The following is a 19,347-nucleotide window of genomic DNA, read 5'->3' on the forward strand; positions in this document are numbered from 1 at the left end:
AAGTTAGAAAAGGTGTATCTGCACTTGGGGTCTACCTCTGGGAAAGGGAGATTGTTCTCCACAACTTGTCTCCTGTAAAGCAGGGAAGGTTCTAAATCCTTTTCTTTGTGAGTCTCCCTCTCCCACACGTTATTTAAAAACTCCATGTTGTGCCATAACTGCTCTTCTGCATATAAAAGCTATGGTTTTTACTAAAGGGTAGCAGACAGGGCAGTTGCTCAGGGCCTTGTGCCGTTGGGTGTCCCATGAAGCAATGTTGCTGAGATTTCTGCTTCAACCCTCAGTTGGCAAGGTTCAGGGGCCAGGGCTTCAGCCCAGTGCAGCAGGGCTTAGGCTTTCTGTCCTGAGCACCTGTATGTCTAATGCTTGTCCTGATTGGCAGATGGGCAGCATCATACATTCACAAATGTACACAAGCTGCACTATCAACTGTGAACTGCCTACAATAAGTGCCACCTGGGTGGGAGACTGAACCCCAGTCCTCAGCCCCCTGCCGTAGCCAACATCCCATAGTCCCTTCTGCACCACAAGCTTCAGCCCTGAGCCCCTCCCAGAGCCAACACCCTAACCCTCTCTTGCTCCAGCAGTGAGCCCCCTTTCAAACCCATCATCCCCTCCTGCATCCCAACACACTGTCCCAGCCCAGGGACCCCCTCCTGTACTGCAGCTCCCTCCTGCCCTCCTTCCTTCAGCCTGGAGCCTCTTTCTACACTGAAAACCCCTCCACCCTTGCCCCAAGCCTGGTGAAAGTGAGGGTAGGGGAGAAACAGCACCAGGGTTGGGGTGGAGGGGTGGCAGGGTGATTGAGTAAGCGGGACAGGGCTTCAGTGAAGGGGCAGATCTTGGGTTGCCGTTAAATTCGAAAGTGATCTTGAGCATTAAAAAGGTTGGAGACCATTGCCCTACAGTACTTGTAATACCTAAGAGGTCTGTAGTAGTGTCTGCACCGTCCAAAACAAGTTGTTGCATCTCAGGGTGAAGAAACATAGGATTTGTGATTACAGGGCTTCTGTGGGTTATAGCTTATGTATAGGGGACACAAGGATAGCAAGTGTACCCTGCTGTATTGTGACTCTAGGAGGGGCTGTGATGCCTTCCAGGAAGTGGGAGATTAAATACTACCACTGTACTTACTAATTTCCCTGGACAATATCCACTTTTCTCTGTTTTGAACAGAGACAGGTGTATATTATCCTGAGGAAGAGGGTGCATTTGCTTGTGGTGGACTTAAGCTAATGAAATATCTATGTAGAGTCTGCTGACTTAGTGTGTTAATATTTAATATTCTTTCAAGTCAGCTGTTCCAACCTGAATGAAAAGGCACAGGTTCTAGTGTTCTTTATTGGAAATCTGACTTAATTTAGCAGTGTCTGGGCTCTACTACTATGCATAAATTTAGAAACTTCAGATTTAATATGAAATTTGCTAATTTTAAAATCCTCAATGACCATTAAAAGTGTCAAAATATTTTAATGGAGAAATCATTTTTTCTGTATCAGTGTTAGATTTTTTTTTTCTTTCCCCCTTTTGGGCACTGTTATGTAGGCAGTTAATGAAAACACCAATCTGAAAGAAGAAGAAAGCAGACCATCGATGGACTTATTTAAAGCCATCTTTGCCAGTTCTTCAGATGAAAAATCATCCTCATCTGAAGAAGATAGTGATGAAGAAGTGCATCAGCCAACTTCTGCAGTGCCAAACTCAGAAAGAACAAAGCATGCTAATCCACCAGGTACCTCAACATCTGACGTACAAGGTAACTATTGAAAGTTTTGTTTAGTTTCATGTAATTCTAGTAGTTAAAGAAATTAAAGCTTTCTGGCCATTTCTACACAGGCCACTTCCTTTGGAAGTGGCAGGGAGCGAAAGATGCTAATGAGGCATGGATGGAAATTCTCTGTGCCTCATTAGCATAATATCACGGGGACTCCAAAACGCTGTGTAGCAAAAATGTTTGGGAAGAAGGGGCCTCCGGAAGAAGCATGTTCTTCCGGAAGCCCCCCGGCGGCCGTGCTTTTACACAGCGTTTTGGAGTCCGGTAGAACAGTCTTCCGGACTCCAAATCATGTGACATTATGCTAATGAGGTGTGGGGAATTTGCATCCACGTCTCATTAGCATATTTTGCTCCCTATATTAGCATACCGCTTCCAAAGGAAGTAGCCTATGTAGAAACAGCCTCTGAGGCTACATGTACACTTACAAAAAAGTTCAAAATGGCCATGCTAGTGGCCACATTGAAGAATACTAATGAGGCGCTGAAATGAATATTCAGCGCCTCATTAGCATGCAGCCAGCTGCAGCACTTTTGAAGTGCCACGGCGAGCAGCATGCTAATGAGATGCTGAATATTAATTTCAGTGCCTCATTAGTATTCTTCCATTTGGCCATTAGCATGGCCATTTTGAAGTTTTTTGTAAGTGTAGACACAGCCTGAGTGTAGTAGAAAAGGGCTTTACTCTAGTCTCATGCTGGTGTAACTCTGCTGTTCTCAGTGGAGTGACACTACTGTAAAACTGCAGTAATGGAATACTGAATTAGGTGTTTTCTTTTAAAATATCTATATAATTATATTCTGAGAACAGGTTTTACAGATATATTGTCAAATACATTTGTTTTCTAAATACTGTGGCTGCATCTGCACTACAGTGATCCTTCAAAAGAAGTTCTCCCAGAACAGATCATCTGAAAAAATGTCTTTTTAAAGATCAAGTCCACATATAAAAAAAAGAAACAAAAGATTGATCTGCTCTTTCAATAGAGAGCATCCACACAGCCCCGACTCTTTTGAAAGAACGGGTCAGGGATCGAAAAATCTGGTGCCATGAGGACTGATCTTTCAAAAGAAGGGCCTGTGGAGCAGCTACACATTTTTTTTTGTAAAGAATCTTTTGGATTCCTCGTCTGGGAGAGGAAGAGGAAGAGGGCTGCTGGTAAAAGGGCTGCGTTCTTTTAATTTCACATCAAAAAGCACATTTTGCGTGTAGATGCTCTGTGGGTTTTTTCAAAAAAGGTCCAGCTTTTCCAAAAAAACCCTTGCTAGTGTACATGCAACCTGTGAGGGAAGAGGACAAAACCCATATTTCTCTTAAAAGAAAGCCCCATTGTGTGCGCACCCTCCCATTCCCCGGGCCATGAAGTGATTTTATGCACCATAATAAGCTTATGATTGTATGCTAAATTGTATCTATTTAATTATGAAATTTTGACTAGATTGGAAATAAGTAGAATTTGCATTTGAATTTCCTTTCTGTATTTTGATACACGCATTTAATATTGAAGTGGATTTTTAAATAGTACAGCGGTATAGCTGAATCTCACCAGTTTTCTCTATAGGTCTACAAAGCAAATGCATTCACAGGAGTATGTGAAAAAGAGTCTTATTCTATTTATTTATGAAGATTTTAATAGCAGAGTGTTCTAGGGCGTTCTCATACTAGAAATAAGATAATATAGTAGAATATATTTAATTTACTAGTAAATATTATAAAACAAGATAACACTCAGTCCATTTATTTTGACATTTTAGGATGTTGTAGATTTAATTTTTAAATTGGCACGTTTGCTTACGTGCCAACTAGGAAAAAGGCAATATGATGTAGTTCACTCAGGAATTAGTTCCAGTTAATCTAATTAGTGCAAATAGCAGGTGGAATAATAACTTACTAAATGAAAATAAACTACTGCCCCTGTTCAAACTTAAAATAGCCTTTTATTCATCATTAAAAACACAATTCATATATACTTTTAAAAAATTGAATCTTTTCATACTGGTAGATCTAAAATCACCTTTTAGTCTATTACTATAATCTTCCACAATGGAATTTTGCCTAATTCTTGAAAAATTTGCAGGGGATAAATTTGTGTTTGGCCCTTAAGCTGCAGATTATTTTGTTTAAAGAATTGTGGGCAACACAAGTATAAATGTTGTTTTTAAGTTTCATTTGATTTAAAAATCAAAAGCACTGTGATCATATATTTAGTGATCTTAGCCATTGCCACCAGTCTTTTCAAATGCATTGTAAAGTAAAGGAAAAGTCATCAACTTTTCTCTTTGTTCAAGAAGATTTTTAAAAAATTACAAAATCATACATTGATGTAATTAACAAGTCCTTTTTAAAGAATGAGTGTAATTATTGGAGGGTTCTGAGTATTCTAGTATTAAGAAATAATGGTTATAATCACCTTCTTTGAAAAAGTATGAATTGCAAAATTCAAACAAGTGTGCAAAATTCATTAACTTATCTTTGATATTTTATTTTTATGGCATATTTTGTCAGGTATCTTGGTTAGACAAACGTCTTTTTTTCTTTTATATTAAAACCTGTATGTTGTTTTTCTAGAATGTAAGGCTGTTACAAATGAACCTGACTTTGTGCCGCCACCTTTGAAGGAGGATCTGAATAAGGGAGAAGAATTTGGACCGATGTTGCCTCCAGTTTTCTTTTCTAGTAGGTATTGAAGATTTTAAATTTCGAAAACTGCAAATGTATATAAGATGCCGTTACATTATTTATGCTCTCCAAGTCTTCAAAGTTACCTCATTATCCACATTCAAATCCCCTTCTCAGAACTCTTGTATATCCATGCCTTACAAAAAGCCAGGGTACTGAAACCACTGCCTGTCATCATAACCAATATTATGTCCTGGTTAGCATCCCTCATATCTTGCGGTACGCTGCCTTCTCTCCAGCATTGGCAAAGTATTCCATGCAGCTCTGAAACTAGGGTACCACTGGCACATTTGAGGATTTCTGAGGGAATACCGGCTTTCCCTGGGGCTTTTCCAGAAGAGAGTGCTTTTAGCGCATCTCTGAGTTCCTCCAAGGTGGGCTCAGCATCGAGTTCAGTCATGGTGGGCAGAGGCTCGATGGCATTCAGGGCTCTCTCTGTAACTACGGTCTCTCTGGCGTACAACTGTGAGTAGTGTTCCACCCAGTGTTCCATCTGCTTGGTTCTGTCCTTCAAGACCTCGCCTGTGGCCGACTTAAATGGGGCAGTCTTTCTTTGTGATGGACCGATGGCCTGCTTGATCCCATCGTACATTCCTCGCATGTTACCAGTGTCCGTGGCCTGCTGAATCTTGGAGCAGAGTTGGAGCCGGTTGTCATTGGCACACCGCCGAGCAACCTGCTGCACTTGACTCCAAGCAGACCGGAGCGCCTGCAGGTTCACCTCACTGGGAGAGGACGTGTGTACAGCCAGTGCCTGTCTCTTCCTCTCAGTCAGGGGCGTCAGCACTTCAGTGTGGGCTTCAAACCAATCAGCAGACTTGACTGTCTTCTTCCCAAAGGTAGATATTGCAGTATTGTAGATAGCATCCCATAGTTGTTCCCATCTCTTGCTGATATCAGTGTCATCCAGGCGGGGCAAGGCCTCTTCAAGTGCTTGGACAAACTCGCATACTTTTGAAGGGTCACGAGTCTTGCCAGTGTCCATGCGCGGCCTCCCTTCCTTTTTGGAGCGAAAGAATCTTCACAGCTGGATGTGCACCTTACTACACACGAGCAAATGGTCAGTGTCACAGTCTGCGCTGTGGTAGCTACGTGTCACCCTGACATTACCTAAACGGCTGCGTTTGGTGAGGATGAGGTCAAGCTGGTGCCAAGGGATTCTAACATCATTGCTGTCTACAAGCACAAGGGTGACAAAAGTGATTGTAACAATTATTGCGGCATCTCCCTTCTCAGTACCGTGGAGAAGCTATTTGCACATGTTGTTCTGAAGAGGCTCAATGTTCTTGCGGTGAGAGTCTACCCTGAGTCTCAGTGTGGGTTCAGAGCTGAACGGTCCACCATAGACATGGTTTTCTCTGTTAGGCAACTACAAGAAAAGTGCAGGGAGCAGAACAAAGCTCTGTATATTGCCTTCATCGACCCGACCAAGGCATTTGACCTCATCAGCAGAAAAGGTCTGTTTGTGATTCTGGCTAAGATCGGCTGTCCCCCAACTCTGCTCAGCATTATTAGGGCCTTCCATGAAGGCATGAAGCGGACCATCATATACGACGGATCCACATCTGAACCCTTTGAGATTCTCAGTGGAGTGAAGCAGGGGTGTGTGCTGGCTCCAACACTGTTCGGCATCTTCTTTGCAGTTTTGCTCAAATATGCCTTCGGAACTGCTACAGAGGGCATCTCTCTCCGCACGAGAATGGACGGCAACCTCTTCAAACTGTCGAGGCTTAGAGCAAGGACCCAGGGTGCTTACGAAGCATCTAAGGGAGTTCCTTTTTGCTGACAATGCAGCTATTGCTGCTGACACTCAGCAGGAACTGCAATCACTCATAACTCGCTTTGCGGGTGCATGTATGGAATTTGGCCTCACAATCAGCTTAACGAAGATCCAGGTAATGGGCCAAAACGTGGGTAACAAGCTATCTATCAACGTGTTAGACTACGAACTGTAAGTTGTCCATGAGTTTGTGTACCTAGGCTCGACGATCTCGGACAACTTGTCACAAGTGCATTGGAAAAGCCGCCACAACGTTCTCCAGGCTGACGAAGAGAGTATGGGCTAACAATAAGCTTGCTGTACACACCAAGGTGCAGGTCTTCACAGCCTGTGTTTTGAGCACACTGCTGTACGGCAGTGAAACATGGACTTTGCGCTCAAAACAAGAGCAGTGGCTCAACACATTCCACATGCGCTGCCTCAGGCGCATACTCAGTATCTCATGGCAGGACAAGGTCCCCAATAGCGCGGTGCTTGAGAGGGCAGGCACTGCCTCCATGTTCACCCTTCTCAAACAGAGGCGTATGCGCTGGCTGGGCCATGTCTCATGCACGATGGAAGGCCGAATACTGAAGGACCTCCTCTTTGGTGAACAGGCGTCTGGAAAGAGGCTGAAAGGGCAACCTGAATTGCGCTACAAGGACATATGCAAGCATGACCTCAGCGCTCTCTCTATCAGTGTGAACACCTGGCATTTGCTCGCCTCAGACAGGCATGCCTGGAAACAGGGAGTGAAGGAAGCTCTTGTTGTGTATGAAACTACCTTGGTGAAGGAAGCGGAAGACAGGAGAGCCCTCAGGAAGATCCATACCCATGATACCAGAGCGACATCTGCCTACTGCTGCTCACAGTGCGGAAAGGACTGCCACTCCTGGATTGGATTGCACAGCCACAGAAGACGCTGCTCAAATCAGTCCACCTGGGGTGCAAACCCATGATCCCTCGGGATCGAAGGATGCCTACTAATGTCCTGGTAGTCCCCTGATCTCTGCCTTCCTCTTTTGTCTCTTGTCTGATATTTAAAGCCCAGAAAATCTCCAGATACCTGTTTTATTTCTGTGAATATCAGATGCATATATATCTGCAAACTTTTTTTTTGGATCATGGATCACTGACATAGGTGCTGAAACTAGGTTACTGTTTCACCCCTGGCTGGAAGTGGTTTCCATTATATACAGGGTTTACAGTTTGGGTCAGTGGCTCTCAGTACCCCCACTATAAAAATTGTTCCAGCCCCCCTGGATAGGGTTACAAATTTTGTATCCACTCAGAGCTCCACATGTAAGTTGTGAAAGATAGGGGAGCAGTTGTTAGTAGCTCACAACCTATAAGGCTGCTTCTCTGCCTTCTGGATACTCATAGGCTATGAGCTGCAGACAGCTGCTTCCACACTGACACTTCTCCTGGGAGGCACTGTGAAAGGGTATGCTGCTGCAGGTACAGTGCAGATCATGGGTTGGATACAAGTTGATTCTTATGGGTGCAGATCCACTATTTTTTTAAATCTCCATAGGGCTCTACTTAGATTGTACACCACTCAGGACAGTACCATCTTTTTGTTCTGTACACAGCAAGGTCCTGGCCTATGAGTAGGGTTCCTAAGTGCTACAATAGTGTAGATGAGGATAATTTCTTTTTTTTTAAATGGCATCTCCAACTCAGTTTAACCTAGGGCCAGTGCCAGTCCTTAACTCTTCCTAGAAGGCCAGTGAGGTATCCCTCTGTGGCAGGGCTTTGGGGACCAGGATGTCCATGCATGCCCCACTTTCCTGCCATTAAGTTACTTAATTCCTTTCTCCTGCCCAGTGGCACCACCACTGGTAGCACTCCAGGGCTAGAGTGGCTGCCATCTGCTAGCTCTGCATCATTGCCAGCACATCCCTGTGACCCAGGAGAGGTGTGTGCAGTGCCATCCCATCCATAGGATGATTCAGTGTGGCCACTCCATGCCCTGCCCTTTGGGGGACCTCCTTTGGCAGCCTTACCAGCTGTCTTATGGTAGGGATGGTCCCTCACTGTCAGGTCAGACTGCAGGGCCCTGGGCATACTGGGGCCAGCAGCAGGGGTCCTCTCACCCTCCCCCGCAGCACTCACTGGATTAGTGGGAGCAGTGGGGAAGTGCAGCTGTGCAGCAGCCTACTCCAGTCTGCCACATACCAAGTTAGCTTGCCCTGGGTCTGGGGCACTCTGCTTCCTATTGCCATGGTGAAATGGAGCAACCAGGCTGACCTGGGAGATGGTGGCAGAGCAGAAGCAGCTGTGTGGCTCTTCTGCTCCACAGTTCCTATCACTGCACTGCCCTGTGCCAGCTCCTTCAGTAATCTCTGAGACTGCACGCCTCTGGGGAGAGGACTTAAGGGAAGGGGTGCGATTTTTGGGGCCGGGAGGAAGGAGAGGGATGGAGCAGGGGGGCAGGAAGAGGTGGGACAAGGGTGGAGCAGATGCTGCACTTTGGGGAAGGGGACCCCTCCACCCCCATGGGCCGCAGGGACTCGTGCCAGCAGCCATGTGTGGGACAGATTGTGGAACTGCTCGGGCCACAGCTGGCTCCCAGGCCAGCAGTTTGAGATTCCTGTTTTAAACTGTTTGAATTTCAGAAGGAAATTAGGTACTACACAGAGACAGATATGTAAATGAATGTTAGATCAACTGAAAGCCTGGAGTTGTTATGTAACTGTCCCCATGCAAGTAGAAGGTATTTTTGGTACAGAAATATTATGTGTCCGCAAGTAGCTGTCTTTATCAGTGTTGATACACACACCTTCATGCATACGTTTAATCCGGTTGTAAGTCTTTGTTCAAGACAGAACATACGGTGCTGCTGGTTAACAGACAGGTTTTTTGTTTTATTCCTGTTCAGTTAACCATGTTCAGTAGACTTAGAGTGAATAACATGGCGCTGTTACTTCATCTGTGGAAACTTTGTATAGACGTTAAAGATATGAGATAAGAATCCTTTGAATATAATTTCAGTTTGTATCCAGGTCCTTTTGGAAATGACAAGAGCACTGGGATCTTTCGTTCTTTCCTCCAGTTCCCTATATACCCGTTTTTGTTAGTGACATTGTCAAATGCTTTGACCCTACATTGTGCTCCACTAGCGCAGACTACTGTGCCTATAGAGATTCCCACTGATTTCACTGGGGCTTTGTACATATTCAGAAGTCAATGCTAACTGATCCTGATGCAAAACAGGGCCAAGGCTAGTGTTTTATTTTTCTTACCCAATATCTGCCGCTTCGGTAACCGATGACTGGAAGACGGCCAATATAATGTCAATATTTAAAAAAGGCTCTAGAGGAGACCCTGGCAATTATAGACCGATAAGTCTAACATCAGTACCAGGCAAATTAGTAGAAACAATAGTAAAGAATAAAATTGCAAGGCACGTAGAAGAGCACGAATTGTTGGGCAAAAGTCAGCATGGTTTCTGCAGAGGGAAGTCGTGTCTCGCTAATCTATTAGAATTCTTTGAAGGGGTGAATAAACATGTGGACAAGGGGCACCCAGTGGACATAATATACCTAGATTTCCAGAAAGCCTTTGACACGGTCCCACACCAAAGGCTTTTATGTAAATTAGGCAGTCATGGGATAGGAGGAAAGATCCTTTCATGGATCGGGAATTGGTTAAAAGACAGAAGACAAAGGGTTGGAATAAATGGTAAATTTTCACAATGGAGGGGGGTAACTAGTGGTGTTCCCCAGGGGTCAGTCCTGGGACCGATCCTGTTCAACTTGTTCATCAGTGATCTAGAAAATGAGGTAAGCAGTGAGGTGGCAAAGTTTGCAGATGACACCAAGTTGTTCAGGACAGTCAAAACCAAAAGGGATTGTGAAGAACTACAAAAAGATCTCAGCAAACTGAGTGATTGGGCAGCAAAATGGCAAATGAAATTTAATGTGGGTAAGTGTAAGGTAATGCACATTGGAAAAAATAACCCAAATTACATGTACAACATGATGGGGTCAAATTTAGCTACGACAGATCAGGAAAGGGATCTTGGAGTTATAGTGGATAGTTCTCTGAAGACATCCATGCAGTGTGCAGCGGCAGTTAGTAAAGCAAATAGGATGTTAGGAATTATTAAAAAAGGGATAGATAATAAGACAAGAGATATCATACTTTCCCTGTATAAAACTATGGTACGCCCACATCTTGAGTACTGTGTGCAGATGTGGTCTCCTCACCTCAAAAAAGATATATTGGCATTAGAAAAGGTTCAGAAAAGGGCGACTAAGATGCTTAGGTGTTTGGAATGGGTCCCATATGGGGAGAGGCTAGAGAGACTGGGACTTTTCAGTCTGGAAAAGAGGCGATTGAGGGACGATATGATAGAGGTATATAAAATCATGAATGGTGTGGAGAAAGTGAATATAGAAAAATTATTTACCTTTTCCCATAATACAAGAACTAGGGGACACCAAATGAAATTGATGGGTAGTAGGTTCAAAACTAATAAAAGGAAATTTTTCTTCACACAGCGCACAGTCAACCTGTGGAACGCCTTGCCGGAGGAGGCTCTGAAGGCCAGGACTCTATTAGGGTTTAAAAAAGAGCTTGATAAATTTTTGCAGGTTAGGTCCATAAATGGCTACTAGCGAGGGTGCCCTAGCCTTCATTACAAGGGCAGGAGATGAATCACTTGATCATTGTCTTCTGTTCTCCTTCCCTAGGGCACCTGGCATTGGCCACTGTCGGCAGACGGGATACTGGGCTGGATGGACCTTTGGTCTGACCCAGTATGGCCGTTCTTATGTAAAGGTTTGTCTATAGAGAAGTTAAAATAAATTAGAACAATCTGGGAGTCACAAATTACTTATGCAACTTTGAAGATTTCAGCCCAAGTATTGGGAAATTTTTGTGTAGTTTAATATTGTTTGTCTTTTACTTGGTAATGCATTTATTTCTGTTTTTGCTTTAGAGACCACTCAGAAGCATGAGCCAGTACCAATAGCAAGTTCTGAAGTCAATCAGAAAGAGAGACATAAAAAGAACAAAGAAAAACACAAGGCTAAGAGAGATCACAAACACAAAAAGGAAAAGGTTATCGTCTTACATAAGTTGGTTCTTTCTGTCTTTGGACTGATTTTCCCAGTCAAGTGAAAACTGCCATGTTACATGCTAGATTGTAGAAAACAGAAACAGTTTGACTGCGTAGACGTTCTCCTTTCAACTCCCTTAGCACTTCTAGCTTACAAAGACACATTTATAGAATGGGGTGTTTTATGTGCCCAGGGGACCACCTGCATAGTTTGCTTAGATCATGAATAATGCTGTAAAGGTGCTTGATACATTATGATGATAAAGCTTCTAAGTATATGTTAATTGACTTATTTGGTTCTCACCACCTGGAGATCATGGCTTATATTATTTAAAGTTTACACAACTGAAGATGTGCAAGTACTATTGATACTGCTCTGCTCCAGTTGACTTTGGAATTTATACTGAAATAGGTTTCCTTTTTTCCAGTTGTTCTTACTTAGTAACTTTGTTTTAATTTGACCAACTCTTTGGCTGTGGCCACACTTGGCCAAAACTTCAAAATGGCCGTGCTAATGGCCAAATAGAAGAATACTAATGAGGCACTGAATTGAATATTCAGTGCCGCATTAGCACACTTCCAGCTGTGGCACTTTGAAAGCACCACTTTTGAATGCACGTGGCTAGGCTTGGTGTGGCTACACAGGGGTCCTTTTCGAAAAGACTCTGCACATTTCAAAATCCCCTTATTCCTCTCAGGGAGCCCTGGAAGAGAGAGCCGACAGGGCAGGGAGCCACCCCATGGGGAGTCTAAGCCAGCTAGAGAGCTGGCAGGCAGGGTGGACAAGAGGAATAAGAGGATATCGAAAAGGACCCCCATGTAGCAACGTGTGTTCGAAAGTGGTGCTTTCGAAGCACTGTGCCCAGAAGTGTGCTAATGCTAATAAGGCGCTGAATATTCAGTTTAGCGCCTCATTAATATTCTTTGATTTGGCCATTAGCATTGCTATTTTGAAGTTTTGACTAAGTGCGGCCAAAGCCTTTGTGAAATTAAAAAATACATGAATAGCACCTTTAACTTTTTTTTTTTTAAATACAGAAAAAGAAACATAAGAAGCACAGGCACAAAGGCAAGCAGAAGAATAAAAAATCAGAGAAAAACAGTAGTTCAGACACTACTGATAGCAGTGACAGCTCTAGTGATGTGGAGGAGATCATGGGTTTGTCACCCCAGGAGATTCTACAAAGGTAAACAACTTATGAAAATCTCTGTAAATCTGGCAGCAGTAATGGGATCACATTCTCGCTGGTGTGAATGTGTAGTTCTGCTAAAGTCAGTGCACCTATGCCAATCTATACTAGCTGTGGATCTGGTGCAATAGGTTTGTGTATAGAATGTAGCTCACGTTGATAATGGAGCCATAATAAGTAACTTATCTTAAGCTATTGGATCTAGATGTTCCACATAAGAACTAGCTTTAACGGGGGTTGGCAACCTGTGGCTCTTTAAGGAGCTACTTGCAGTGCCAAGTGCTGTAGCTGCTGACTCCACTTGTGGCTCTGGAGGCTGCCGCCGCTTAAACAAAAAACTAAATTCAATTGCCTGCCATTAAACCAGCTGGATTTAGTTTTTTTGTTCAAGCAGTGGAGCTGCTGAGCAGTCAGCTGTGGCAGGGCAGAGAGCCCTGGAAGAGAGAGCTGACAGGGCAGGGAGCCACCCCATTGTCCTGGGGGGGAGAGGTGCATGGAGTGTAAACCTACTAGAGAGCTCGGGGGGAGGGCGTCCGAGCCCGCCCCTGCTGGAGCCGCGCAGCTGTGCTGAGGAGGAGACAGCCATGGCCGCGGAGGAGCTGTGCGTGTTGAAGTGAGTTAATTCTGGGGATGTGGGCGAGGTTGGGGCTCTGAAAGGTTAAGCCAGCAGATTGAGGGAAGGGAGTCTCCAAGATTTAAGCGTGGCAATGGGGGAAAGGGTGGGGCTCAGAGCGGTTAAGCTTAGGGATGTGGGGTAAAGTTTGGGAATGGGGGTTGGATTTGGAGGATGAGGCAGGTAGGACCTGGAGATGGGAGGTGACTTAACTTTCTAACTGATACAAATCATTGTGTGCGCGCTGTTCTTAAAACAGGGGTGACAAAAAGTACTGTTTGATGTTATTTATTAAGGACCGCCTCATATTCACGTGCATTGCGGCCCTTGAGGTGTTGATTTTGTTGTAACTGAATTTGAAAAAATGGGTGGTCTTGCTATTTCAGTTGCAGACCCCTGAGCTTTAAGATAAAGTGCTCTAGGGAAAAGATTGTTGGGCAGCTAACATGTTAAACACCAGTTAGTTGGGTGAGATCTTGGTGTCATAAATTACTATAAATGGGAATAAATATTGAGCAGTTAAGAGACATGCAAATGGTGGAACTGTAGCCAAGGTTAACAACATTTATCCTTCCCCTGGTATGGTATTGATCACATTGTTTTCTTTTTTATAGGAAACTCATTGTGGTATAGGATCTTAGTGGGACAAGGGAATACAAGTAGGAAAACTTGGTATTCTAAAGAAATATTCCCATCCCTCCTTGGTTCCTTAAAAAACAAGTAAACAAAAATTTGAGCACCACTTAAAATTTTCTAAAAATTATCTTTGTTTCCGTTTAAAGGTTTTCCATTTTTTGAGAGAGGGTATTTTTAAAAAGGGTTTCCAAACAGCGCAAAGTTTGCCAAACTTGGTTTTGTGTTCACAAACTAATCTTGTTTGTGTAAACTGACTTGCTCGAGACTCCAATATTCACCAACCTTTATTTATTAAAAAGGGGGAAAAAATCATATTGAGGGTTGAAAAATTTTGATTGGTGTTAAACTGACTAAATGTACCTGTGCTGTTGTTCATAACTTAAATTTTTGTACATAACCTTTTATTCCAGATTGAAGCGTCTTCCTACAAAAAACCAGTAACTTACTTTCTTCAGTGCTGTATGACTTGTGGTCTGGAATTTTGATCTCCTCCATGACGGAAGATCAGTAATGCATAGATTGAACTGTAAATGTTGTATATATGCTGAATATATGTCTGAAATAATAAATTTGTACATTTGTTTTGGTGATATTTTACCATTTAAAATCATATGAATTATGGGATGTTGGAAAGTTTTGTTTATTGCTAGCAAGTCTGCTAATGAAGGTGCAGTCAGAGAAGAGGACAGTTGCCTCAGGACCCAGCAATTCTAAAGGGCCATGGGCTGCTGACCACCACTACTGGTCAAATTTAAATTACCACAGGAACACTACACAGCATGCTCCCAGTGGCTCTGATGGCTGGTTGTCAAACACACCACCCCTTCCAGGAGTACAGACCCAGAGGGGCTCCTGACCACCACATCTTTGGAGCCCTAGGACCTTTAAATTGTCACTGGAGGACTGCGCAGCAAGCTCCAGGTTGGCTCTGAGGGCTGACTGTCCAACATCCCTCTCCTTTTCCCCCCCACATCTTACCCAGGGACCTGGCACGTCTATTGGTCCCCTTGACTGCTAGCATGTATTATCAAAAGTAATAGCTCAAGCTCCACATTTAATTAATGTGAGGACTATAGGTAGCACGCAAATGTGTATGAAAGTAGGACTTCTCCATCACACCTCTGTGTTTTACTTAAAATACTCAAAATGGTGAATTCTTGTTTTGAAGAACCCATTGTAGTTTGGTTTGGCCTACATTTAATTTAAATGCGACTTCAGATATTTTAATAAACTATATATTGCAAATTGGTATTTCTGGTGTGTTAAATCATTGTGTGTTGACTCCCTCAAAGAATTCTAGTAGATTGATTAGGCATGAGTTCCCTTTACAAAAAGCATGTTGACTCTTCCCCTATGTCTCATAATATTATGTTTGCTATGAATTCAGCTAGTTTGTCCAGTACTGAAGTCAGGTTTACCAGCCCATAATTGCTGGGCCCACCTCTGGAGCTCTTTTTAAAAAATTGGTGGGACATTAACTATCTTCCAGTCTATTTGGTACAGAAGCTGATTAAATGATAGGTTACAGTGTACAGTAAAGTCTGCAGTTTCACACTGAGTTCCTTCAGAACTCTTGGGTGAATACCATCTAGTCCTGGACTTATCACTGTTTATCAGTTTGTTCCAAAACCTCCTCTAATCACACCTTACATTTGTTGCCCAGATTTGGGCATCTCCCTGAGATCTTCAGGCATGAAGACCAGTTCAAAAAATTAAATTAGTTTCTTCACAATGGCCTTATTGTCCTTGGATTCTCCTTTAGCATCTTGTTTGCCCAGTGGCCCCTGGTTGTTCAGCAGGCTTCCTGCTTCTGTTGTAAATGTTTTTGCCATTACTTTTTGAGTCTTTGGCTAGCCGTTCTTCAGATTCTCTCTCTTTTTTTTTTTTTTGGCCTTCCTAATTACATTTTTACACTTCATTTGCCAGAATTTATGCCTTTCCATTTTCCTCACTAGGATTTAACTTCCGTGCTATAAATTATGTGTGTTTGCCTCTCACTGCTTTTTACTTTGTTACAGTAGCACATTTTTTGGGTTTTTTTTGTTTCTTTAATTTGGAGTAGACATTCACGTTAGGCCTCTATTATGTTGTCTGTAAAAAGTTTAAATGCACCTTTCAAGGATTTAATTTTTGGTACTGTTTCTTTTAATTTCTGTTTAACATCTTTTTTGGGTCATCCCCTGTCTGAAATTTAAAGAGTACAGTGTTGAACTGTTGTAGCTTTTGTCTGCTAGGATGTAAATTAAATATCGAGCTCACTTATGACCAAGTGAACAAAGCAGCAGAAATGTAGCACATTAAAGACTAACAAAATGATTTTTTCAGTGATGAGCTTTCGTGGGACAGACGCACTTCGTCAGATCAATTGATCTGTCCCACGAAAGTGGGTCTGTCCCATGAAAGTTCAGCACCGAATAAATCATTGTTTTAGTCTTTAAAGTGCTACATTTCTGCTGCTTTGTTTTGTTGGAGCACAGACTAACACAGCTACCTCTCGTTATTACTACTAAGTGGTCCATCTATATTCACCTCTTGGACCAGATCCTGTGCTCAATTTAGATGAAATCAGAAATCGCCTCTCTTGTGGATTCCAGGATCAGCTGCTCCACGCAACAATTATTTAGGGTGTCAAGAAATTTTAGCTCTGCCTCCCGCCCTGAAGTGATGCACCCATTCAATATGGGGATAGTTAAAATCCTCCATTATTATTTGTTTGTTTTTATGTTTCTAATTTCCCTGAATATTTCACAGTCACTATCACCATTCTCGTATGGAATTACTATCCACAGAAATACAGTTTAGGTCCCCATTTCTAACTTACTTGATTCTACTCTGTTTCACATATCGTACCACCCCCCTACCAGCACAACCTGTTCTGTCCTTTTGATATATTTTGTACTCTGCCATTACTGTGTCCTGTTGCTTATCCTCTTTCTACTCAGTTATATTTTGCACTTCATTTGCCACAGTTTATGCTCCTTCCTATTTCCCTCTGGATCTAGTTTCCGCTTTCTAAAGAATGCCTTTTGCCTCTCACTGCTGTTCTTACTTGGTTGCTTATTATATCCAACGCTTACTGATGTGAGTGTCTCAAGCCCAGGGCTTCGGCAGCGGCGTATAGGGGAGCCCTGGCCCCTTTAAGCTTCCACTCAGAGGCGAGAGCCCAGAGGGGTGGGCGAACAGTTGCTGTAGGGGCGCCTGTTGTGGTCCGCAGCCGGCCCCAGCGCGGCCGACAGGGGGCGGGCTGCCGCGCCGCTACCCGCGCCGCCGGGGGAGTGAAAGCCCCACAACCCGCCTGCGCGCGGTGCCCTGGTGGAGGGTTAAGGTGTGTGGAGGGGGGGGAATCCCCGCGAGCAGAGAACGCGGTCCGGGCGGTAGGCAGCAGCTACCGGCTCTCGCGGGGGGCAACGCGTACCTCAGCAGCGGGGCGATGGCCGGGACGAGCGGCCGCAGGGACCCGCTGGCCTTGGAGGAACCTCCGCAGCCCAGGCCCCCCCAGCAGGAGAGCCGCTTGGGCGACCAGGAGAGGCTGGCGCAGGTGGGGGCAGAGGCGGACGCGGCTACCGGAGGGGAAGGGCGGTGCCCTGGGTGAGAGACGGGGAGGGGGTGGGCCGGAGCCGGGCAGGAGGGGTGGCTGGGAGATCAAGAAGTGGGAGTCTCAGTACTTGGGAGCAGGGGGTTTGTGTCTCGGTGTTGCGGGGATGGGAGCTGGGGAGAGGTTGTCAGTAGTTGGGGTGGGAGGCGAAGAGTTATCAGTGGCTGGGGGAGGGGGGCGGGGAGGTGTTAGTGTCTGATGCAAGGCTCTGGGGGAGACTGGTCTGAGAGGTCATCTCAGTGTCTGGAGAGTTGTGGGGTATCCGTAGGAGCCCTGCTGGAATGAGCTGCAGACTCACGTTGGGCCAGTACATGCTAGGGGCTGCTACTGGGACTTCTGAGACTAGACTTTTTTTCCATCCCACTTTCCCCCGTCTGTGGAAAGTATCTCCAACCTAATGCCTCTTTGCTACCAGCATGCTGACCTGACCTTACAACCCCATTCCCCTTTACCTGCCTTGCACTGCAGTGATGTACTTTTGTATTGCAAAACTTGGGTTGTCTTCTCACCACAAACAGCAGTGCCCTTTCTGTTAAAAAAAAACAAACAAACCCCTCCCACAAACCTCTGCCTGTCTGGTGCTAGATTGTTGTAATTGTCCATCTGCATAGAGCATGATGGTTTCATTATAATTAATATGCTATGCTGAAAGTATTGTTAGTAATATACGTACAACTGTCTGTCAAGACTGGAGAGGAACTTGTGTCAGCCTATTCACGAAAATAAAGAAAACCAAGAACAAGGCAGGTGTAATTAACTGAACCTTCTTAAAATACTGTCTTGAACAGCAGCTAATACACTACCATATAGCTATGAAAAAGCCACAGAAAAAATGAAAACTGCTCTCAAGTTAGTTTGTGGTGGCACAGGATGAAAGGATATTTGTTTTTGGATAATTAGCTAAGGAGTAAACAGATACACTGGAATCTTGCAAGCAACATGTTACCATGCCTCAGTGGGTCAAGCTAAGGATTGCAGGTTCAGGACAAGCTATGGAGAAATAAAGTAGACTCACTGCAAGCTGGTGGTTATTCTTCCATAAGATACACTAAGCCAATAGCAAGAGAAAATTATCTCAGCACATTGGTTAGCAGGAAGTCTAAATAGCAGTCTCCTAAGGCATCCCCACCCTTGTTTCACCACCCAGGAACTGCTAGACCATATCATAAGTAATTATTTAAGATCAGTTTAATCAAATAAAGGGTTCTTCTAATCCCAAGAGATCAGCCACACTGCCAGGTTACTATCTAATTCAGATCTTATCTAGTAATCATGCTGTTGACAGTCCTTCAGTATCTTATATTTAAGGGTTTATAAATAAAAGAAAGAATGGAGAGTTAGTCAAGGAAGACAAATAACATACATTCACTCATTTCAAAGTTCTTATATCAGGTCTGAAGCTGTCATGTTAAAGATTGTTGGCTTGTAAAGACTATCCACAGTTCATTGGTTGGAATACTCTTTTTACTATAACTCTATAGTCCAAAGATCAGAGCAGGAAAGAAGCAAAATGGAGATGCTTCCATCAGTTTTTATACCTTTTCCCACGTGGAGGGAACGTCTCTCAATCTCAGTTTGTGGAAAATTACGGGCACAAATGGAGGCCAAGGTCAGATTAAACACCCCTTCCAACTGTAGTCCCATTCCTGTTCTGCCCCCTCCACATGTGATTGCATCCACTGCCACATCCCTTTCTGCACCTTCCACAATGCCTTGCCCTTGGCCCATCCATGGTCCCCCCTGTCTTCTAGTTCTGCCCCTTCGCTGTGGCCCCAATACCAGAAGAGCTGTGTCTGAGAGCTCCTCCAATCTCAGGTCTGCAGTGGGTGTCCCAGGGCTGGGGCTTACCCCCTTTCCCCTGGCAGCTCATGGGTTGTGGGGCACTGGGAGCCCCCACCCACTCACACTTCATGCTGCTTCTGGAGAGTTGGGGGAGGGGAGGCTGCCAGGGGGTTCCCTTACCACTGCACCCGGCACAGCCACCATGGGATGGGGTTGAGGGTATGGGATAGTTCTGTCATCCCACTTGGTGCTGC

General features: G+C 44.2%; 2 protein-coding genes across 4 annotated transcripts in view; both read left to right on the forward strand.

Moving 5' to 3' along the window:
- GPATCH1 (G-patch domain containing 1) overlaps window positions 1-14,967 on the forward strand; it is a 35,423-nt gene extending 20,456 nt beyond the window's left edge. For 2 of the 3 annotated variants that reach the window (XM_075008855.1, XM_075008856.1), the window contains exons 16-20: window positions 1,546-1,756; window positions 4,343-4,450; window positions 11,158-11,279; window positions 12,316-12,464; window positions 14,127-14,967. In XM_075008855.1, the coding sequence (XP_074864956.1) occupies window positions 1,546-1,756; window positions 4,343-4,450; window positions 11,158-11,279; window positions 12,316-12,464; window positions 14,127-14,157 (621 nt within the window). In that variant the 3' untranslated portion in view covers window positions 14,158-14,967. Of the gene's footprint in view, window positions 1-1,545; window positions 1,757-4,342; window positions 4,455-11,157; window positions 11,280-12,315; window positions 12,465-14,126 lie in introns of those variants that run through there. The other variant, XM_075008857.1, reaches the window with a different exon arrangement.
- Window positions 14,968-17,146: 2,179 nt separating this feature from the next.
- Window positions 17,147-19,347, forward strand: part of WDR88 (WD repeat domain 88) — a 29,119-nt gene continuing 26,918 nt past the window's right edge. Inside the window, exon 1 of the mRNA XM_075009131.1 lies at window positions 17,147-17,254. Coding sequence (XP_074865232.1) covers window positions 17,147-17,254 — 108 coding nt within the window. The remainder of the gene's footprint in view (window positions 17,255-19,347) is intronic.

The sequence above is a fragment of the Carettochelys insculpta genome, chromosome 14 (assembly GCF_033958435.1).
Source record: "Carettochelys insculpta isolate YL-2023 chromosome 14, ASM3395843v1, whole genome shotgun sequence".
NCBI classification, from domain to species: domain Eukaryota; kingdom Metazoa; phylum Chordata; order Testudines; family Carettochelyidae; genus Carettochelys; species Carettochelys insculpta.